Source organism: Symsagittifera roscoffensis, chromosome 7 (assembly GCF_963678635.1).
Source record: "Symsagittifera roscoffensis chromosome 7, txSymRosc1.1, whole genome shotgun sequence".
NCBI classification, from domain to species: domain Eukaryota; kingdom Metazoa; phylum Xenacoelomorpha; order Acoela; family Convolutidae; genus Symsagittifera; species Symsagittifera roscoffensis.
Genome location: NC_087068.1, coordinates 44,218,035 through 44,241,842, shown reverse-complemented (window position 1 = coordinate 44,241,842; position 23,808 = coordinate 44,218,035). Strand labels below are relative to the sequence as shown.

Genomic DNA, 23,808 nt, shown 5'->3' with positions numbered 1-23,808 from the left:
AGTTGATTTTTATGTTTTTAACTACTCCTACAATATGTAATTTTATTTACCTTGACTTCGTATTTCCTTTGTTTTTTTTTCGCTAAATATTTGTTTTGGCCTATTTTTTATTGCCTTGATGATCTAATTTTGAGTCGTTTCAAAGGTAAAAAAAATTATAACACTCCCCTCCGGACTTCTGTAATTGGTTGTTTGTTTACCAATCGGTTTGTTGATTTTTTTTTGCAATGGAAACTTATTTCCAAATATATATTGCAAAAATTTTAAATATATTGGAAAAATTTTAATTTCGAATGAAAGACCGCCTACTCTTTGGTGTGCCTGCATACTCCCCTTTAGTCTCTTCACTTAACCCCTCTGTCTACAGTCTTCGAAAAAGTCTGTGGGGGAATATTTGACCCATATTTTCAATTTTTTTTTCGTTTTCTCAAAAACTACCCATCTCAAATCTGAGTTTTTGGTTTCATTGAAAAGAACGGTTCTTCAAATTTCCCTGCATAAACGGCTACACCCAATTTTTTTACACTTAAATTTATGGCCCTCGAAAAAGTCAAATTTTGATTCTTTACAGTTTCGTGAATCTTTTTGACTTGTCTCAAAATCTAGTCTTTCAAATTGCTGGTTCAATGGATATAATGGGTAGCGGGAAGGTTACCTGTCTTAGCCGCCACTTACAGATTTGTTTTAAACAAAAATTATCGACCTCGAAAAGTCGAATTTTTGATTAGAAGGCCGTTTTTTAAATTTTTTGAATATTCTCGAAAACTACACTGCCATATCTGAGATTTTGGGTTCAATTCGAAAAACGAGTTGTGGGAAGCACTTTCGTGCGAATATGAATACGCCCAAGTTTTTCTCTGACACTTCAATTTATGGCCCTCGGACAATCAAATTTTTGGTTTTTGACCGTTTGTACTGTTAAAACTTTTACTTTACTCGAGAACTACGCTACCAAGTCTGAGATTTTGGCTTGAATCAAAATTAAAGATTGCGTGAATCCCTTCTGAATAAGCGGCTACCTCCGGTTTTTTCACAAAAAGCTATGATTTTCGGAAACATCAAATTTTTGATTTGTTGACCTTTTTTGAACTTTTCTCGCTTACTATCCTGCCAAATCAGATATCATAGGTTTAATCTAAACAACAGGTAGTTGAAAGCCTACCTTTATATTAGGCTGTGCCCAGTTTGTTTTGAAAAAAGTTATGGCCTTCAAAGAAGTCATTGTTTTGAAATTTTGACCGTTTTTTGGAATTTTCTTGACTTTACGCGAAAACTACCCTGCCAATTTTCAGGTTGTGTTTAATCGAGAAACTCGGTGTTGGGAATCTTCTCTGATGAAGCGGTTACAACCTGCTCTTTAATAGACTTTAATGGGTAGACCAAGTGAGTTGTCCTAATGATAAGACTAAATGATCTGCCTCAATTCAGAAATTTATGAATTTTGCAAAGTCTTTTCGTTTTTTTAAAGTTTTTTGAATTTTTTTGTTTTTAGAACTTTTGACCGTTTTTTCAATTTGAGTTTTCTTAAAATTTTTGCAACCAAATCTGAGATGAAAAGTTCAATTGAAAGAACCGGTTGCGATCATTTTTCCAATGGGAACATCGAGACCTTAATTTTTTGTAAGAGAAATGTTATCTCTTACAATGTCCTTGGGAAAATTTTTTATCTCAGTATTTTTTTTACTGTTCTTACTTATTTTAGTAGAGAAACAACTAAGGTTCAAGGCAAAGTCGAATTTTTTAAATCCCTTTTTCGCTTCAGTATAGCAAATTCATTTAATATCAAACACTTATCTCCAAATTTAGCTGGGCCCCTAGTTGTTTTTTATCAAAACATACAAAAATTTTGGTTGACCTCGTTCTTTTTCAATTGTGTTATATCGCAAGTGGCGCGTAGCTTCGCTTCGCTTATGTGTAAAAAATTTTTTGTGGTACCTGATTTTGCTTGGAAAACAAAAAGAAGACAGCTAAAACACTCATTTATTAAGGCTCAAATTTTATTTTTCGCGGTTTGACTGTTGATTTCTTTTTAAGTTCAGTTCATTTTCTTTTTGAAAGGAAGGCAAACTCCACTATCGAACAAAAGTGTACACTCAACGTGATCGACTTCTGGTTCTGAAAGTGCTATTTAAATATTGAATGCTATTTATACAACTTAGGCATATTCGACAGTCAATATAACACAGGAAAACTTGACTACAATTTTTGAAAAGAAATGACAAGAGAAACAAAAAAAATCATTCAAAAAAAAATTTTTAAAATCATTTTTTTTTGTTATCCCGCAGTGATTACAAAAGTTTGTGATTTTCAAAAAGGCGTTATTAAAACTCCAAAATCTAAATAAACGAGTAAAATTGAAACTAAACAGAAATAAGCTATTGTAAACGGCCTAAGTTAAGCAAAAACAAGCATGTTCGCTGCTCTCGCTTTACTCGCTCGAAATTTCAAACCGGTTTTCTCGACACTGGAAAAAAAATTTTGAAAAATTTTATTGTCATGTGGATCACGACTGATAGGGCTTGAAACAAAAAGAAATCAGCTAAAATACCCGAATACAAAGTTCTTCCACATTTTTCAAATGATCGGAATAATAATTATAAATCAAATTTCATTCTGAGAGTTAGTGAACGCACAAAGCCATTGAAAAACTCGGGAATGGAGCATTTTAAAGCTACTTTCAAATTTAACGAAGTATGTCTCACGGCAAACATACAAATATATGCAATTTAAGCGAGATTGAACTGGGAGAAATTTCATCTGAGCATGTTCCTTTCAGGATATGAGCTTAAGAAACCAGTCGATTTGAATTTGCTGCTTTGCTGCTGAAAAATCTACGAAATTTAAAACCTTTGCTTCGAAATTACCCCTTGATTTTTTTGCTAAGCCCCTTATAGATTTCATTTTTGTTCCGACCAGCGAAAGCTTTTTCCCGAAAGCCATCCAGGTATCGGAAATTTCTATGCAATATTTAAACCCTGCAGTCTCGATTCGTTTTTGCAACGCAGGCGGAGAAATTTAAGCTTCCTAGACCATTTTAACTTTCGCGATTAAGTCTTCTAACTTTCGAAAACAAATAATTCAATAAATTAGTTCTTAATGTTCAAAATACCACAGCCCAGTTTGTTTGCATCAATAAATGTGCTTGTTCGCATTTTTCTAATCCACGTGCGCACCAACCGGCAACACTTGATGTCCCAACCACGCAGAGGGTAGGAGTTTTGTATTCGGGAATTTTAGTTTTTCTATACTTTCATCAGCACAAAAGCATGTACGACTAATAAGCTTCAAATAGTGTCATTATAAAGCCGTTTTAGTCGGGATTCGATCGCTGTGGAAAAATAGCGAAAACACTTGTTAAGTGTCGAGAAGAAATGATTTAAATTTTTTTCTTGTTAGTCCAACTCTAAACCAAGCAAGTAATGATCGCTTCCCGGAACCTGAATTTCATAAATTAATATTATTTTTAGATGAATCGATTAACATTTTGATAAAATGACATCAACATCAAAGTCTTCGTTGTTTCTCCGACGGCACAGTTCGTATGGAATAGCAAATTTCTCACTTGAAAGTTCTTCACAGCTGACGAAATGTTCCTCGAGAAGGTCGATTTCAGTGGGAGCAAACAGAAAGTACGTGTTAAAAAGAAAGCAATACGAAAATGACGCCTCAGTTCCCACCATGAAAAAAGGATATCATGGCCATTCCATTCATGCAATAAACTATACACAGTCAAGGTGAGAGAAAATCACTCAAGCAAAAGTTATTTAAGCTGTGACCGGACTCGAACCGATGTCTGTACATGCTAGTGATCAGCTGTTTGATTCAACTTTTAAACCACCAGATCACGGTATTCATACATTTCGACCCTCACACGTTTCGCCCCTCTTAAATCTAGTGGCACATTTCGGCCCTCATACATTTCGCCCCTCATAAAATACATTAAGGCGGCGTTAATTAACTGTGTCCTAAAATGTACATTAAGAAGGCGGCGTTAATTAATTATGTAATAAGTTAGGGTTGAAACGTGCGAGGACGAAATGTGTGAAATTATTAGGGGCGAAACGTGGGACGTTCCCAGACCACATAGTCGTGAGTAAAACTGACTCAAGAGCTTTGGTTATCATTTTTCTTGATTGTAATTGCAAAGTGAATATGCTAAATATATTTCAAAGTTTGTTGAAATTAGAATATTATCTTTCAATAGATAGATCTGAGGGTTTCTTTAGTTGGCAGTCAATCCCGGTATTCTTTTTTTGCGATAGCAAAAGAAATCTGCCTCGCATATTTTAGAATTTCCTTAAGCTGTACTAAGATGTTCATGATGCTTCAAATACGCGCTATCCGTTTTATTTTAATTGATATGGACGTTAATGCTGGATACGCTTTAACGTATGTGTTTGAAAGTTCATTATAATTTTATCTTAAAGATCTTAAATAAATCTAACTAAATTCAGCTCTTTAAGATTTTGGTTTTATTTTCAAGTAAAAGCGTGGCGGAAAAATATTTAAGTTCTTATCTAAAACCACAAAATACGAGCTCGCTTTATCAAATCGGAACATAAGTTTTTCAGATTAAAAACATGGTTGAACAAATAATTTAATCAACTATGCGATTTTGGCAACAACAGATTTAATTTGGCTTCCACAGTTTAATCTGATAATATGTTTAATTTGATAATAGTTTAATCTGATGATATACGTTTTTAAATATCGATTGAGTCATCACTGTAACTGCTTCAATAACATATATCATTAGGCTTTGTAAGACGCGTTGTGTGTTTTTGATTTTGTGTTGAAAAATTAAACGATTTTGCTGATAACTGATTTTGCGTAGAAAAAGTTCCCGATTTCAATCTGTTTATACATATTTAGTTGGCGTTTCACTTGACATGTTGAAATCCCTATGTTGAAATGTTTAGTAATAAGGAAATATTTTGCAACCTTTAATATGTTTCTTTGAATTCAACGTTTTAATTTTCCAAGGTCACCTTTTATTTTAATTTTACATCTGTTGAAGAGTAACTGTTAACGTTATAGCATTTTTCCTTTTTCGCAATGCAAACTTAAAGTTTTCCGTTTCGATCTTTCTTTGACAAAATTGAATTTTCTCAACCCTATAGTAATGTGCTAGTAGCGTACAGGGGTTGCAAATCTGGCTTCCAAATATTACTGCTCAAATCTTTAGGTTTCCGAGATATGGCGGTGTTATGATTTAAACAAATTTTTTAAAGAAATTAGATTTAAATAATTTTTACAGAACTGAAAATTTTCAACCCTATGGTGCGGTGCTCTCAGAGTAACATTATGGGTTGCAATTATGCCCTCTAAACTTAAGCGCGCAAAACTCTTTTGCTTTCGAGATATGGCGTTTTTTAGGATTTTTTCAAAACTTTTAGATTAAAAAAATTAACAGAACTTAAAACTCTAAAACTTATGCTGGAGTGCTTTCAGGAGATTTTAAAGGGTGCGTTTCGGCAACAAGTATGACTGCTCAAATCCTTTTTGTTTTCGAGCTATGTCGTTTCTTATATATTTATCTTTTTTTCAAGAAATTTATATTTGAAAAAAAATAACATAACTTAAAACTCTCAATCCTATGGTGGTGTGTTTCAGAATACACTCAAGGATTGCACATTTGGCCTGCAGATATGACTGAACAAAGCCTTTTAAGAGCATAGATATAGCGTATTTTATGCTTTTTAAAGTTTTTTCTTTAACATGGATTTTAAAACCTGACAAAACTTGAAGTTGTCAACCATGTATCGTGGGGCTGTCAGGGATTCTGTTTAAGTCCTAAAGGTTAAATGTAGTTTTAGAGATAAGATCATTTTGATGAAAAATAATCTAAAAGATAACTTTTTAAAATGTTCAATTAATGAAATGGAAAACCGAAACCGTGATGGATGGGCCGACTCAAATTTATCAAATTTACGGCTCTATTAAAAGTCCTTGTTTTTGTAAATATTTTAGGAAGATCTTTTCACGCTCAACGATTTAGTTGAAGCACCGTAGGTGCGAGTCCTGTGCTAATAAGTTTGAACCGATTCATTGGTATTGGTAAAATGGAGCTCTGAGGCTGTTCTTTATAGGAGGATGAACTTGGGACAGATATTCGGGGTGATCTCAAAGGACCCATGGGAGAGGTTTGACCCAAAGAAGCAACAGCTTGTGAAAATGGAGGACGTGGCTGGCATGAAAGAGGCCAAAGTAGAGGTGATGGAGTTTGTCGACTTCCTTAAGGTAAGGAATTCTTAATTCTTGTCAATTAATTCCATTTTCAGTTTATCAAGTTCTCTTTAAGGATCATCAAGGTGAGCCACTGGCTGTGCAAGTAATACAGAAGATCTCTGCCACAGTATTTAAATCCCAGTTTTTAAAGTATTCCGTATTTTCTTAGAAAGTCGGAAGAATAAATGACTTGTTAGTCGTCGTTCCGGTAAAACACGCTAAATTCGTATTTAATGACAGAAATGCAGTTGACAATGAGCAATCATCAGCGAAATAGGAAATTCGTGCAAGTTTATCTATTATGAGGATAAACTGCAATGCTTTCTCATTTGTCTCACCTGTTTCAGAATCAAGCCAAGTACACGACATTAGGCGCCAGACTACCAAAAGGGGCGCTCTTGTTGGGACCTCCCGGATGTGGCAAGACTTTGTTGGCCAAGGCAGTTGCAAACGAGGCTCAGGTAATGTTCAAAACTAAAATTGCTTGTACATTTTCTCTTACATGCACATTAAAGTTCATCCAGCATTTTTTTAAATTGAACTTTGCTTTTATCAACATCACAAACTGTTAATATATAATTGCTCTGAATATTTTGAAAATGGGGAGGAACTTTCTGTTCGTAGGTGTGTTTGTTTTTTTTCTTAAGATTTGATTAATGTAGTTCAGGCTCTGATTACGCTTGCGATTAGCAAGCGATATCAAATCAGAATGTACACAGTTTTTTTTTGGGTTAACAACAAGTTTAACAAAATCAGTTGAATCGCTTATGATGCTGCTATGCAGCTGACATGCTCAATTTCATGAAAATTCAAATTTAACTACTGGGTAGGTACTAGTTACTACAGGGTAGTTTCAGTGGGGTCTCGAAACTTTTGACAAAAGCCAGTTTTTTTTCGGCTTAATTGGTGCCTGTTCAAGGATTGTCGGTCTTGTTTCGGCTTTGTTAGTTGTTCAGTTGCTAATTTGAATTTAAATGACTTGCTTGCCTTGTTTGCCTAAAATTCCTGCTTGATAAAAACAGGTATTATGATAGTGTATGGGATGGTTTTTTTTTGTTTTTTGAGACTCTTTGGAAACTTTTATGACTTTTTGCAAAAGAACCCATCTAATGATTCTCAAAAGGGGATATCTATTAGAAGAGCGCCTACATTCTGATGTGCCTGCATACTTCCGTGTTCTTTTTTTGCTTTACTCCTTTTTCTACAGCCTTCGAAAAAGTCTATGGGGGAATATTTGACAGATATTTTTGATTTTTTTCTAAGCTAACCTACAATATCTGAGATTTTATTTTCAATGAATGGAATAGATTTGAAAAGCTCCCCTTCAGAAGCGGCTACGCCCAAACTTCATTTACACATCAAATTATGGCCCTCGGAGTAGTCATACTTTTAATTTTTTTGACCATTTTTTAAATCTTTTTTAAATTTTCTCGAAAACTAACCTCCCTTTTCTGAGTTTGTGATTCAATAGAGATAACGGGTTTTAAGAAACTCATTTGCATACGCGACTACGCCCAACGTTTTTGACACAAAAAATTATGGCCCTTGGAAAAGTCAAAATTTCTATTCATTGACCGTTTTTTATGAAAATTTTCAATTTTTCTCGTAAACTACCCTCCCAAATCATGATTTTTGGGTTGAATCGAAATTGCAGGTCAGATGAATTTTTTCAGCAGAAGCGGCTACGCCCAATTTTTTTAAAACAAAATACTTTGATTCTCGGAAGTGTCACTTTTTTTATTTTGATTTGTTGACCGTTTTTTGAACATTTCTCGATAACTATCCTGCCAAATCTGATATATAGGTTTAATCGACACAACAGGTTGTTGGAAGCTTACTTTTATAATTTGCTTTGTTTTTTTTTTAAATTTATGGCATTCATACTAGTGAAACCTTGAAGATTTCACCGTTTTTTGAGTCTACTCAAAAAGTTTCGTGCCAATTCTCAAGTTAAGTGTTCAATCGAGAAACCTGATTTTAGAAATATTCTGTACTTCCCCCTCCTTGACCTGGTTTCAATAGAAAAAGTTAGTGATTTTGGAAAGTTTGTAAATTTTGTTCCTTTTTTAGAAACATTTTCAATTTTCTTTAAAAATACCCTCTCAAAGTCACTTTTCGAGTTTGCGCAATTCGTCATGCATCGGTAGAACAAATTCAAAATTATCAAAAACGTAAAAGTTTTGCTTTAGCTGGGCCCTTGGTTTCCTTCATCGAGGCATGCGAAAATTTTGGTCTATCATGTTTTTTTTCAGCCATTTGTTTTTTTTCTATGATTTTGTTCTATCGCAAGTAGTGCGAAGCTCCGCTTCGCCTCTGTGTATAGGTGGCGATCTATTTTTTCGTTTTAGTTTCAGCCTTAAATTTTTTCGTTCCTTCTGCCTTAAATTTTTTCGTTTTAGTTTCAGCCTTAAAGTTTAGTTTTTTGCGGTTTGACTTCGGATTATTTTAATTTCAGTTCATTTCCTTTGTTAAAAGGAAGGAAAGCTCCAATATGAAACAGCTAAAAAGTTAAGGCCATGAAAAACGTTATCAAACTTAAGTTGGATTTTAATTTTCAGATTTCCCAGTGGTATTAAATTTTTAACTATTGATCCAGTTTTCTCAAATTGGGTTAATTTTATCAAAAAAAGAGTCGTTCATAAATTGTTCCAGAATTTCCAAGAGCTTTAAAGCCATATGTTTGTTTTTTACTTGGAAATTCGAAAGTTGAGATTTTTTCGAAAAAACAAGTCAGTGTTTTTTTTTCTGTTTGCTTGCGTTTTCATTTTCAACTCTTTTCCATCTGTCTGTTGGCTATGTTTTTTTCCACGCAAAATCAGATAGATATATCATAATGAAAACTTTCAGTCATGATTCGAACGACATTAAATTTTTTTCAAAAAATTGTTCGGCGGTAACTTGTTTTGGAAGCTTCATTTAGCGCTTCCTCGGCAGTAAAAATTTTTCAAAAATAAAGTTTTAGAGCAAAAAAAAATAGGAAAAAATTTTAGAATGTTGTTTTATATATATTTTTTTTCATTTCTTTTTGTTTATTTATTTTTTGAAGCCAACTTTAATTGTTTATGCTTAATTTACTAGCTTTCTACGCGTTTGTATAGTTCTGTAAGCATACCACGCACAAGAAACGACAGTAATTTGAAGAAAAAAAAACAACTCTTTTTTTGTAGTTATTTACTAATGTGGTGGGAACATTGTGCTACTCGCACAGCAACCGGCTATCCTTGTTTAATTTTTAAAAAGTTGGAAAAGGAAAGGAAATCGTTTTCTCTGTACAAGAAATCTTTGTGACCGTGCGCCTTTATCTATCCTTAGTAGTCAAAATACTACTTAGCTTTTTTCGGAGTATTTTGTCGTTCTTTTGTGGAACTATTAAAATCATCAAAGGTTTGAATTTAACTCTTTCGCTCGTTTAGTTTACTCATGTCCAAATTTTAACTCGATAACTCCAAGTAGCTAACTTTTAAACAAAGTTGCAATTGATTTTTACGCTTTTGATGACTGAATTCTTGTCTACCCGCGAAATACATAAAAAGGTGTGAAATATTTCAAAGAGAATGATGATAATTTTCATGTTCAGGTTCCCTTCTATTTCGCGGCTGGCAGTGACTTCGTGGAGATGATTGGGGGACTAGGTGCGAGGAGGGTACGTAATCTGTTCAAGAAGGCTAGAGAGGATGCACCCTGTATTGTGTTTCTGGACGAACTGGATGCTCTGGCCGCCAAAAGAGGCCAGTTTTCAAAATAAGGGACATTGTATTTGATGTCAGCCCGAATAAAAAAATTCGAAAATATGCAAGTAGAAATGATTGCCTTTGATTGGTTATTAGATAAAATATAGTACGAAGGTTGAGCTTAGTTTGTATTGCAGCGCTGTTTTCATTTTGTTCCGACCACTCGTAGAGTGGTCAACTAAGGAACTTTTAACTTGTTTTGGGCAATGTCACATCAAGAGGGAAAATTTGAATCGTACGTATGAAACGTATTCGACCAATTATCTTGCCTGAATTCCGAATTTGGAACAATTTTTCAGTGCGATATATATTTCGCTGCGCAAAATTAAATTGCGTTATTTGCATTATCATAAATTTTCGAAAATTTTGACGACCTTTTTTTTTTAGGTCGACCAAATTGATTTTCCGAGCTCTTCTAAAGCACTAAAAGGTCCCTGTTTTGGCCAAATTTTTGAAAAAACAGGTCAAAAAAGCCGTTTTTAGGCACTTTTTGAAAAATTTTGACAAAAAAATCGGGTTTTTTTGGCGCGCGCTCCCCCTCAAAGTTAGTCTTTATTGGCGCCTTTAGAAAAATTTTAGGGTCGGTCGGCAAAAAATGGATTTCTTAAAAAGTACCAAAGGGGGACCCTTTGGGTCGGCAGGGGGTCGAATCCCTGAGGGGGGGGGTGTAGGAGGGCGTCCGCCCCCCTCCCTAAAACCGCCCCTGCTTCGATCATCTAGACTTGACGGAATAAAAAACCACCTCGAGCGTACTATTCGATAGTCGCAATAATTATTGTTTCGTAGACGTCTGAAAACGAGCCAAATAGTCTAATGGCGTTCTCTTAGCCTCGAAAATCAGTTAAGAACAATGTGATTGATTATATAATCGTTCAGATATTTGAAAATTACGGAATGTTTATGCGTGGTATTTTTTAGTCAATTTTGGACTTATTAACGACTTACGAAAAAAATTGAGGTATATATATATATGCTTGGGATGATTTTTTTTTAAAATTCGACCAGTTTTACCACGAAAATTTGGTAATCGTATGGATCGATCCGGGAATTTGGGATTGCCAAGCGAGTGTGCTTCCCACTAGTCGTATTGCGGTTGAAATGCTCGTTTCGGTAGAAAAATCCTACGTCGTGTGAAAAATTAAAATTTTTAAAGAAAGCTTCGCCTAAGGCCAACAATAACGGCAGTTTGCAGATTGAACAGGATGTTAAGAACCAAAACAAAAGTCGAAAAATGTTGAGCCTTCTATTAGAAAAAAATCTAACGACGCTTTGTATGTACCAAAACCCAGACCAAAAATTTCACATATCATGTCTGGTTGCCACCTTTATAGTTAGGAGACATTGATTTTAATTGAACCTTGAAGGTTACACAAAAGTGAGATAAACAAACGTTCTAATCGCAGTTTTTGATTCAGTCCGCATCTTGCTATAGACTTAAGTCACCAGCCGCTCCAAGGCCTCACCTCTAAAAGTCGGTCTCACCTTCCAATGCAATTGCCCGATTTTGGACTTGTCCTTTCGGTATCACTCGGCGGACTTCAAGTATCTGGTTAACCAGGGGCCTGATTATATCGTTTATATCGTCGTCAACTGTAAATTTGTCCGTTCTATCTTTGAAGATCAACCAGGCTCCGTCGATATCATTTCTTGTTATAACTTTTTTAATGGAGGCGTTGTGTAGTCTGAATGGCCAAAACACTTTTTACGGGCGATACGATACAATTATTTGCCTGTTCTATATTTCCTGTCAGATCCATGAAATGGCTGCCGCCAACCGAATCATCTTAAGGCTTTTTATACAGTAAACCTAATTGGGATCAACTTGGTCCGACTTTTAAAAGCTGTAGGCCTTTTGCGAACCAAGATTCTGCAGCACTTTTGGACGGCTCGCGTTGCAAACTCTTTTCCTCTTCTGTAGTCTGCCTTTTGTTGACAGCAACGTCAAGAAACTCTTCGGTTCCGTCCAAGTTTTTCACTTGCAGGTTTTGTAACTGCTGGACTTCGGCCCTTCTGCTGGACTTCGGACTTAGGTTTATCTGGTCTCAGCGGAATGCCCGAGTGCTGTTGGAAAACTGTCCCAAATCTTCCTGTTGCAAACTTTGTTGACTCAAAATAGCTCCAATACAGAATTTAGATCTTCCTGCTCATTGTACTCATTATTCAGCGTCGCGGGGACTTTCTTCTAAAGACATTCTTCAATCGAGTTTGCGGTTTTGGATGAATGTGTGACGACTTTTTCTGGTAATTCTACTCTTTCAGGCTGATAGAAAGTTGATTTTTTGGGTTCGGTAAATTGGAGGTGATCCTTTTGTTTGTTCTTGCACATTTGGACTCTTAACCCCGAAACTCGTCTATCAGGATTGCGTAGTTTCTTAAAGGGTATTTCTCCGCTGTTTCTTCATCCTCGGGCATGTAGTTGGAAATGGATTGGTCCTATACTTTTTTGGCTCGGGTTGGCTCTTCTCCTGTGTTTTCTACCACAAAATTCAATAACAAATCAATCTAAAAAAAACAGGCCAGTTAAAATAATTCAGAAGTATTAAACAAAGCTTCGTAAGATTTTCGGTCTAAGCAAGCAGTAAGAAACGAGTGCAATTTCAAATAGCAAAGATTGAATTAATAAAATGGCTGTTACGCAAACAATTGAATTGGTGCACAAATAAGCTTGTGGGTAATTACTGAAAACATTTTGCGTGTTGTGTTAGTCATATGTGAAATTCAAATAAGTTGATTTATGCGTACCGGGTGTCGGTTTTTTTGTCAAAAGGGCCATTTTTCTAAAATTTATCATTTTTATACACATACCAAAATAGCTCAAATTTACCGTATGGTATCGTTTTTTTCCAGGGCTTTCAAATGATATGAAAGAAAAATATCGAAGTCGTTGGTTGTATAGACAAAAGATGTCATCGACGCATGTTAATGTCTTTTTTTCGGGCGATTCTGACGTTGTTCTGTAGACTTTGCCTCTTTTTATTAAGTATCAAATTTCGGGAACAATTAATATGATTATTATTATTGTTATAGCTGGTGGTGGAGGCGGTGGTGGTTTTCCTGAAAACGGGGAGGCTGAGCAGACTCTGAACCAGCTGCTCACTGAACTGGATGGGATGACGTCATCCGAAGGGGTAATGGTGTTAGCCAGTACCAACAGGCAGGATACACTCGACCAGGCTATACTCCGACCAGGCTAGTAGCATATTCTTGTAGTTTTTCGTTTTAGTTTTTTCAAAGGCAGGGTTCATTATCGTCAACATAGTTTTTTGGCTATATTTCAGAGTTTTATGTTATTCAACTTTTTCAATTGAAAGTCACTGGAGGAAGTGATATTTAAAGATATATACCTTCGAGAACCTTGGTTTCAATAGCAACAGATAAATTTGAAGTTTGGTTTATCCCGTATAGTGGCCCTGATATAGTTGTAAATGTACCTAATTTATATGATGATGAAATGCGATTTATACTTCTATATCAAATAAACCTTATATACGAATTCTGATTTTCAGGGAGATTTGACCGACAGATCACAGTGACTCTCCCCACTCTGTCAGAGCGAGTGGAAATATTCAACGTGTACCTGAAGAAACTGAAGCTAGAGAACCCGTATGAGTCATACGCTGAGTCACTGGCAGAATACACTTCAGGATTCACGGGGGCTGACATCTCTAACTTCTGCAATGAGGCAGCTCTTAATGCTGGCTCACACAACCACGAGTTTATATCAGGGCTCTTTTTCGTTTTCATCCAACCGATTGCTTAAACGTTTGATTTGTCATACTGGTGAAACACTTCTGTTTTTTTTTGTTTTTATCAAACCGATTATTCGGTAAAATGTTTCAGAGTTATCGTTATGATAAAAAAAATTGAGAATCTAATGTACAGGTCTTAAATAAACAATGCATAATTTATAAAACACCGACCGAGAAAACTTTTGATTCCTTTCCTAATTTAAGCTCGGAAAATAGAGAAAGTTTAATTTAATGAGCAATGTGTAGACTACACTTTACACTTTAATCGACTTTTTTGAAAGCTGTTTAATCGACAATATTTTGTTATCATTGACACAGAATGTCAAATCTGTTCTATATTGAACACTTCATAGGATTTGTTTCCATACCGAATTTTAATAAAGCAGCAAGTTTTTGAAGAAAAAAAAGTGAAAAAGCAGCAAGAAATGAAAAAGAGTTTGATGTGGGACAGATAAGAACTTCTGGTATGCGATTGAGAGAGTGAAGTTTGGTCTGAAGAAAAGGAGTGGCAGTGTGCAGCAGATGGAGAAGAGGAAGTTCGCTTACCACGAGGCGGGACATGCCATTGTGGCTTGGCAGTTGGAACACACGGCACCTCTACTAAGGGTAAGTAGGAAACTAGGAAAAGAGGAGACCTAGACCGAATGACCCAGTTGATGAATTCAATTTTCTTTGCGTCTCCGGCTCACTATGTCTAGAGGTAACGAAAGAGCCTGGTACGGCAAAGTTCCTGGGTTTAAATCTGACAAGTTTTTTTCAACATGGAAAATATTCGGTTTCAAAGAAATTGCCGGTTTATGATTTGACTGCTGATGTATTGTCGGCTTAGTTGCCACATCGTGGTATTGTTTTTTTGTTGTACATAATTTTTAGTTGCTTTTTGTGTTTTAATTTACTTCTGCTGCTCGTAATTTTACCAATGTGACTTGGTATTTTTTAGTTGAAAATTTTATTCTGCTTTAATGATTTCAGAATATGTTTTGTTTTATCGGCTTAGTGGCCGTATATTGCGTCGTTTGGTGACTGAAGAATTTGTTTGTGTGTGTGAGGTTTTTTTGAGGAGAAGGGGACATTTTTAAATAGTTTTTAATGTATTATTGATCTTTTTTCGGCTGAAACAGTTTCTGCTCATGTACTTTCGACTCTTTATAGCGCTTGGTAAGTTTTCTCCGATACTAATTTCCTCCGATACTAATTTCCTCCGATACTAATTTCCTCCGATACTAATTTCACATTATATTGTCATGGCATATTTTTTTCAACACTAGGCTTTATTCATTTTGATACATCTTGTTGTTTTTGGCTGTTCCATTTTTTTAAACTATTTTGGTTTTTTTCGGTTTTTTCCCGATTGTATCGGAAGTGGCGTAAAGCTCCACTTTCGTTTTTTGTAAGAAAACTTAATAAATTACACTGAAGTTAGTCTAACATTTCAAACCAATTTTTCTCGACACAGACAAATGTTTGAACATTTTTAAATGTTGTTCGTATCACGACTGAAAGACTTTTGAAACTATATAACATTTGAACCATTCCGAGGAAATGCTTGTGTTACCTACCTGATTTTGCGTGGAAAACAAAAAACACACCCGAATACAAAGTTCTTCTCCATTTTCAATCTAGTCAGAAGAAATCCAGTTAGAAAGAAAGGACAGTCGAAGGAGTTTGATTTCATTGAAACTCTCTACCGTTCAGATATGCTGTCATAAATACAGGTTTCGAGAAAAAGTGGAGTAAAAGGAAAGAATTAGCAAGTTATCGATTAGCGATGATCTAAATTCGAGTTGTTTCAGAGCAATTTGACGAATTACATCACTAATTCTAAAGCTGTTACCAACAACAGGAGCCGTTTATTTATTAAGCTCTTGCCGCTCGACCTACGAAGGGTTTATCTTGAGAACAGCTCTGGGAGAACCAACATCCATTGATCACATTTGTTGATATTGAGTTTACAAAATTGTCGGCCATCATGAAAATTTTATCAATTTGAGGTAGTCGTAGTATGACATAAATTGTTCTAATTAAATCGAAGAATGAAAGTATCAATTTTTTTCTGGTTTTCGATTTTGTTCAGATCTTAGTTATCGCAATCAATTCAATGGAAATTTTAAACAGCAATATCTGAAATTTTGAATTATAAAACTCTAAATGGTTAATGCACATAAAAAAATGGATAGCTGTAAATTTTTGCGCTACTATTTGAACTTAGTGTTGTTTATTTTTATTGAAGTTTATATGTTATGGAAATAGTAAATGTCTTGTTCAGATCAGCATCGTGGTCTATAGCAAGTCCATAGGGTCAGCATGGCACGCGGACAGGGACATATATCTGGCCACAAGTGAGTACCTGCTGGATAGCATGTGTCTCGGTCTGGCGGGCAGAGTGGCCGAACAACAGGTAAGCTGCAGAAGATTCAATTTATCCAATCCATCCAAATCTATTCATGATATCGTCCAAACTTAGTTTTTGTTATAATGACAGAAAAGGGGCTATAATTTAATGGAATGTCAATTTTAATGGGAAAATGTCTTTCGTTGATCGAAACAGGGAAAAACACTCCATTACTATTACCACAGATCATTCAGTTGAAAAACTAATTATGGATGATTTTATTAGAAGCAAAAAATGAGTAGTTGTAATTTAACGTATATTGGCATGTTGAAGGTGTTCAACCAGGTGTCGTCTCATGGAGCAGAAGATCTGCAGAAAGTGACTAAGATAGCGAAGGACAGGGTGGAGAAATATGGTACGGAAAAGCTAACATGGCTCTTTTATGGACTTATTTTTAATATCAACCCCCTTTGCAAAAAGTGGAGTAGTTGTCTACTAGGGTGTAAAGATAGATTTTACAGGAAGTTGCAAGATAAAAAACAGTTCCTAATAACACCTCCCTATGGTACCTAGTTAAAAGCGTTCACTAATTGATATAAGGCAATAGAGTATATGTGAATGGGTAGGGCGACAGTTCGTTACAGGCGACAATTCGTAACAAGCGAGAATTCGTAACAAGCGTCAATTCGTAACAGATGACAAGTCTTAACAAGCGACAATTGCAACAAAGCATTGCAAGTAGAATACGCTTGCTCCGCTGCGCTTACATCCGGCACGAGAGGAATACTGCGCGTAAATCAGTGTTCCCTGCTTAATCTACTGTTACGAATTGTCGCTTGTTTCGAATTGACGCCTGTTTCGAATTGACGCCTGTTACGAATTGCCGCCTAACGATGCGAACGAATTTACTTTTTCGATGTAGAGTATAATAAGTTAACAAGCATAAGTTTTTTGTTATTAAGAGTCGATGAATGTAGTTCAGACTCTTATCTAGGTGGTGCTGATTTTTTTTCAGGAAAAATCTTAATATTTGTTCAGGCTCAAATTCACTTTGTTAAAAGGAAGGCAAAGTCCACTATCAAACACGAACGGGTAAAGGTCACAAAAAACGTGATCGACTTCTTGTTTTGAAAGTGGAATTTAGTATTCAGATTTTTCAGCGAATAGTTAATTTTCCAGTGAAATGAAAATTTTGATCCAGTTTTCTCAAGTTGGGTAATTTAACCAAAAAAGTGTCAATCATTATTCGTTTTTGAAATTCAAAGAGCTTTAAGGCCATCTATTTTATTCTTTGAATTTCGAAACTTGAATTTTTTTGAAAAAACAAGGCAATAGTTTTTTTTTTCTTGTAAATAGCGTTCATTGACTCTTCCAGCTGTCTGTTAACCATGTTTATAATTTCATCGTACTTCAAAGAAATTACATTTATTGATGCTTTTTCGTTCTTCAGGCATGAACGAAAACATTGGCTTCATATCCTTCCAACAAGACTACATTGAGCGACCTTACAGCAAACAATTGGCCAGAGAAATGGATAGAGAGATGAAAGCGGAAATAAGCACATGCTACAAAAGAGTGGAAAGTATCATCAGCGAAAACAGAGACAAGTTAGACTTAGTGGCCGAAGAATTGCTCAAGAAAGAATCTCTAACTTACAAAGACATTGAACAACTAATTGGACCTCCTAAGTTTGAAAAGGACTTGCCGGAACAAACGACTGTTTTTTCAGAGAAATTTGTAAAGGCTAATGCAGCATGATTTTTTTATTTGTAGTTTAAATTTATTGCAATTTCTTTTAAAATAACGCCTCTGGTTGAAGTTTTGCAAATTTTATAATGCTTTTCTAGGATTGAGCTGCCAGAGTACGCCGAGCAAAATAAACTTGACTTGAAATTTTTGAATTTCTGATTGAAAAGTTCAGGTAGAACTCAGTTCAAACAAGAATTGCTTAGCATCTCGTAAAACGCTTTTTGAGAATGATTTAACAAAATTTCTTCTTAGCACCAATCAAAAAAGAAATGAAACATTAGAAAACGAAAGTGACTTAATATTAACATAACAATTGCTTTAAAAAGCTTAACGCGTCATCAACAAAATTCAATAGCGCCTTCTAGAGCAAAGTTTTTTGAACAAACCCGAGAAACGTCAGTTTCTTCAGTGAACCCTACAAAAATTTTCCAGCTGTAAATAAGCTATCTCTACAGTATTAAACTTGCGAAGCAATGTGTTTTAGTACGAACTTTCCTTTTTTCCCAATCTTAGTCGCAAATATTGGTGCGGGACCATTATGGTGCGGCACCACAATAATGATGGAGCACCTTTACAATTTTTTGATAGCATATGCTTTGAAATTCGAAAAGTAATAAGTTAAAACAGTTGATGCATTTTTAATTCATTAAATGAACCGAAAAAAATGATTTGTTTCAAACAACAACAATAATGAAAACTCGATTTCAGAAATTTTTTAACTCAATTTATCTCGCAGTTTTTTGAAATGCATGATTGATACATATTGTGGCTTCATGATTTGCGATTTGTTGCATGCAAAGTCTGTCTGGATGCCTTCAGCTTGTTATGTTCCAAATTATTACATGCAAAATTGAGTCTACTTGGATTTGGTGCCACTTTTGCGGAATCGCATTGGCAAGTTATTAGCATATGTAGGTGCTTCATTTGTGACTAGTGTTTGTCGGTTGTTAAGCTTGCTTGGCTGAGTGGATAGTGCGTGATTTTCAAAATGTCTTGATTGCAGTAGGTCGCAGATTTGAATCCTGCACATAGCCGAGTTTTTGCTATTTCGAGGCTTATTTCTACTGTTTCTTATTTTACTCGATAGAGTTTTTTTTGGTCGTGTTCTCGCAAGTGTTTGCGAAGCGCAGCTTTGCTTCTGTGTGAAAAGTTTTGTTAGCTTTCTCACAACTCGATCAAAGTTATATGAAAACTACCACTTTGAAAACCAATGCCCTTTTTTATTGCTATTATACAAGCAAACACCTGTTCACTGTAATCCAATCTGAGTCAGGTTTTTTGCTGCTGTAAACAATTTTAAAAAATTGGCACTTTTTTTGCATGCTGCAATGAGTTGTCTTGTCTACTGGTTATTTATTGAGGTCTTGTCAGAATTTGTTTTGAAACTTTTTGAAAAAAAAACTAAAAATGCTATTGTCCCCGTTCTTTCTTCTTTCAAATTAATTAAAAGGCAATCAAATTAAACGGAATTGCAAGAAAACTCTAATTATAAAAAGAAATTCAAAATAGCGTTTAAATTCTTGTTGAGACGTCAGTGTCATCAACTTTGACTAATTCAGTTTGAAAACGAAAATAAAACGAAGACCTGCTTTTCTTGACATTGCGAATTCTTTTGTCATGGCTTAGTTTTCTCAACACTAGTCTTATTCGTTTTGATACATCTATTGTTTTTGGCTGTTCCATTTTTTTTCAACTGTTTTGGCTTTTTTAGATTTTTTAACGATTGTATCGGAAGTGGTGTAAAGCTCCCCTTCCGTTTTTTGTAAGAAGATCTAATAAATTACACTGAAATTAGTCTAGATTTTCAAACCGCTTTTTCTCGACACAGACAAATGTTTGAACATTTTTGAATGTTGTTCGTATCACGACTGAAAGACTTTGGAAACTATATATTAATTTGAACCATTCCGATGAAATGTTTGTTTTACCTACCTGATTTTGCGTAGAAAACAAAAAAGACACCCGAATACAAAGCTCTTCTCCATTTTCAATCTAGTCAGAAGCAATCCAGTAAGAAAGAAAGGACAGTCGAAGATTCGATTGAAACTCAGATATGCTGTCATAAATATAGATTTCGAGAGAAAGTAGAGTAAAAGGAAAGAATTAACAAGTTATCGATTAGCGATGATCTAAATCCAGAGCAATTGTTTTAGAGCAATTTGATGAATTACATCACTAATTCTAAAGCTGCTGCCAACAACAGGAGCCGTTTATTCATTAAGCTCTTGCCGCTCGACCTACGAAGGGTTTATCTTGAGAACAGCTCTGGGAGAACCAATTGTTGATATTGAGTTTACATTTGTTGATATTGAGTTTACAAAATTGTCGGCCATTATGAAAATTTTATCAATTTGAGGTAGTCGTAGTATGAGATAAATTGTTCCAATTAAATCGAAGATTGAAAGTATCAGTTTTTTTTCTTCTAGTTTTTGATTTCAAACACAATTTTCTAAATTTTGTTCAGATCTTAGTTATTGCAATCAATCAATTCAATGGAAATTTTTAACAAAAGCATCTGAAAAATTGAATTTTGAAACTCTAAAGGGTTAATGCACATAAAAAAATGGATAGCGGTAAATTTTTGCGCTACTATTTGAACTTAGTGTTGTTTATTTTTATTGAAGTTTATATGTTATGGAAATAGTAAATGTCTTGTTCAGATCAGCATCGTGGTCTATAGCAAGTCCATAGGGTCAGCATGGCACGCGGACAGGGACATATATCTGGCCACAAGTGAGTACCTGCTAGATAGCATGTGTCTCGGTCTGGCGGGCAGAGTGGCCGAACAACAGGTAAGCTGCAGACGATTCAATTTATCCAATCCATCCAAATCTATTCATGATATCGTCCAAACTTAGTTTTTGTTATAATGACAGAAAAGGGGCTATAATTTAATGGAGGGTCAATTTTAATGGGAAAAAGTCCTTGGTTGATCGAAACACTGGGAAAAATACTGCATTATTACCACAGATTATTTGTTGAAAAACTAATTCTGGATGATTTTATTAGAAGCAAAAAATGAGTAGTTGTAATTTAACGTATATTGGCATGTTGAAGGTGTTCAACCAGGTGTCGTCTCATGGAGCAGAAGATCTGCAGAAAGTGACTAAGATAGCAAAGGACAGGGTGGAGAAATATGGTACGTAAAAGCTAACATTATGGGCTCTTTTCTGTACTTATTTTACTATCAAAAAGTGAAGTAGTTGTCTACTAGGGTGTAAAAATAGATTTTACAGGAAGTTGCAAGATAAAAAACAGTTCCTAATAATATCTGCCTATGGTACCTAGTTAAAAGCGTTCACTAATTGATATAAGGCAATAGAGAATATGTGAATGGGTAGGGCGACAGTTCGTTACAGGCGACAATTCGTAACAAGCGTCAATTCGTAACAGATGACAATTCTTAACAAGCGACAATTGCAACAAAGCATTGGCAAGTAGAATACGCTTGCTCCGCTGCGCTTACATTCGGCACGAGAGGAATACTGCGCGTAAATCAGTGTTCCCTGCTTAATCTACTGTTACGAATTGTGGCTTTTTACTAATTGTCGCCTGTTACGAATTGCCGCCTCACGATGCGAACGAATTTACTTTTTTGATGTAGAGTATAATAAATTAACAAGCATAAGTTTTTTGTTATTAAGAGTCGAGGAATGTAGTTCAGACTCTTATCTAGGTGGTGCTGATTTTTTTCAGGAAAAGTCTTAATATTTGTTCAGGCTCAAGTTCACTTTGTTAAAAGGAAGGCAAAGTCCACTATCAAACACGAACGGGTAAAGGTCACGAAAAACGTGATCGAGTTCGAATTTTGAAAGTGGAATTTAATATTCAGATTTTTCAGCGAATGGTTAATTTTCCAGTGAAATGAAAATTTTGATCCAGTTTTCTCAAGTTGGGTAATTTAACCAAAAAAGTGTCAATCATTATTCGTTTTTGAAATTCAAAGAGCTTTAAGGCCATCTATTTTATTCGTTGAATTTCGAAACTTGAATTTTTTTGAAAAAACAAGGCAATAGTTTTTTTTTCTTGTAAATAGCGTTCATTGACTCTTCCAGCTGTCTGTTAACCATGTTTATAATTTCATCGTACTTCAAAGAAATTACATTTATGGATGCTTTTTCGTTCTTCAGGTATGAACGAAAACATTGGCTTCATATCCTTCCAACAAGACTACATTGAGCGACCTTACAGCAAACAATTGGCCAGAGAAATGGATCGAGAGATGAAAGCGGAAATAAGCACATGCTACAAAAGAGTGGAAAGTATCATCAGCGAAAACAGAGACAAGTTAGACTTAGTGGCCGAAGAGTTGCTCAAGAAAGAATCTCTAACTTACAAAGACATTGAACAACTAATTGGACCTCCTAAGTTTGAAAAGGACTTGCCGGAACAAACGACTGTTTTTTCAGAGAAATTTGTAAAGGCTAATGCAGCATGATTTTTTTATTGGTAGTTTAAATTTATTGCAATTTCTTTTAAAATAACGCCTCTGGTTGAAGTTTTGCAAATTTTATAATGCTTTTCTAGCATTGAGCTGCCAGAGTACGCCGAGCAAAATAAACTTGACTTGAAATTTTTGAATTTCTGATTGAAAAGTTCAGGTAGAACTCAGTTCAAACAAGAATTGCTTAGCATCTCGAAAAAAGCTTTTTGAGAATGATTTAACAAAATTTCTTCTTAGCACCAATCAAAAAAGAAATGAAACATTAGAAAACCAAAGTGACTTGATATTAACGTAACAATTGCTTTAAAAAGCTTAACGCGTCATCAACAAAATTCAATAGCGCCTTCTAGAGCAAAGTTTTTTGAACAAACCCGAGAAACGTCAGTTTCTTCAGTGAACCCTACAAAAATTTTCCAGCTCTAAATAGGCTATCTCTACAGTAATAAACTTGCGAAGCAATGTGTTTTAGTACGAACTTTCCTTTTTTCCCAATCTAAGTCGCAAATATTGGTGCGGGACCATTATGGTGCGGCACCACAATAATGATGGAGCACCTTTACAATTTTTTGATAGCATATGCTTTGAAATTCGAAAAGTAATAAGTTAAAACAGTTGATGCATTTTTAATTCATTAAATGAACCGAAAAAAATGATTTGTTTCAAACAACAACAATAATGAAAACTCGATTTCAGAAATTTTTTAACTCAATTTATCTCGCAGTTTTTTGAAATGCATGATTGATACATAATGTGGCTTCATGCTTTGCGATTTGTTGCATGCAAAGTTTGTCTGGATGCCTTCAGCTTGTTATGTTCCAAATTATTACATGCAAAATTGAGTCTATTTGGATTTGGTGCCACTTTTGCGGAATCGCATAGTGTTTGTCGGTTGTTAAGCTTGCTTGGCTGAGTGGACAGTGCGTGATACTCAAAATGTCTTGATTGCAGTAAGTCGCAGATTTGAATCATACACATAGCCGAGTTTTTGCTACTTCGAGGCTTATTTCTACTGTTTCTTATTTTACTCGATAGAGTTACTTTTTGGTCGTGTTCTCGCAAGTGTTTGCAAAGCGAAGCTTTGCTTCTGTGTGAAAAGTTTTGTTAGCTTTTTCACAATTCGATCAAAGTTATATGAAAACTACCAGTTTGAAAACCAATGCCCTTTTTTATTGCTATTATACAAGCAAACACCTGTTCACTGTAATCCAACCTGAGTCAGGTTTTTTGCTGCTGTAAACAATTTAAAAAAATTGGCACTTTTGCATGCTGCAATGAGTTGTCTTGTCTACTGGTTATTTATTGAGGTCTTGTCAGAATTTGTTTTGAAACTTTTTGAAAAAAAAACTAAAAATGCTATTGTCCCCGTTCTTTCTTCTTTCAAATTAATTGAAAGGCAATCAAATTAAACGGAATTGCAAGAAAACTCTAATTATGAAAAGAAATTCAAAATAGCGTTTAAATTCTTGTTGAGACGTCAGTGTCATAAGCTTTGACTAATTCAGTTTGAAAAACGAAAATAAAACGAAGACCTGCTTTTCTTGACATTGCGAAAAAAAAATTCAAAATTTTATTATG

At 35.0% G+C, this 23,808-nt stretch overlaps 2 protein-coding genes across 2 annotated transcripts in view; both read left to right on the top strand.

Moving 5' to 3' along the window:
* LOC134851547 (paraplegin-like) overlaps window positions 1–17,840 on the top strand; it is a 215,967-nt gene extending 198,127 nt beyond the window's left edge. Inside the window, exons 2-11 of the mRNA XM_063867677.1 lie at window positions 3,468–3,734; window positions 6,090–6,240; window positions 6,576–6,689; window positions 9,806–9,956; window positions 12,987–13,148; window positions 13,466–13,684; window positions 14,160–14,314; window positions 15,975–16,106; window positions 16,374–16,455; window positions 17,491–17,840. Of these exons, the coding sequence (XP_063723747.1) occupies window positions 3,493–3,734; window positions 6,090–6,240; window positions 6,576–6,689; window positions 9,806–9,956; window positions 12,987–13,148; window positions 13,466–13,684; window positions 14,160–14,314; window positions 15,975–16,106; window positions 16,374–16,455; window positions 17,491–17,798 (1,716 nt within the window). The 5' untranslated portion in view covers window positions 3,468–3,492 and the 3' untranslated portion in view covers window positions 17,799–17,840. The remainder of the gene's footprint in view (window positions 1–3,467; window positions 3,735–6,089; window positions 6,241–6,575; window positions 6,690–9,805; window positions 9,957–12,986; window positions 13,149–13,465; window positions 13,685–14,159; window positions 14,315–15,974; window positions 16,107–16,373; window positions 16,456–17,490) is intronic.
* A 2,614-nt stretch (window positions 17,841–20,454) lies between these two features.
* On the top strand, window positions 20,455–22,249 carry LOC134851549 (paraplegin-like). Its single transcript, XM_063867679.1, has 3 exons — window positions 20,455–20,581; window positions 20,847–20,928; window positions 21,920–22,249. The coding sequence occupies exons 1-3, from the start codon at window positions 20,543–20,545 to the stop codon at window positions 22,225–22,227; spliced, it is 429 nt and encodes a 142-aa protein (XP_063723749.1). The 5' UTR covers window positions 20,455–20,542; the 3' UTR covers window positions 22,228–22,249.
* The last annotated feature ends 1,559 nt before the right edge of the window (window positions 22,250–23,808 follow it).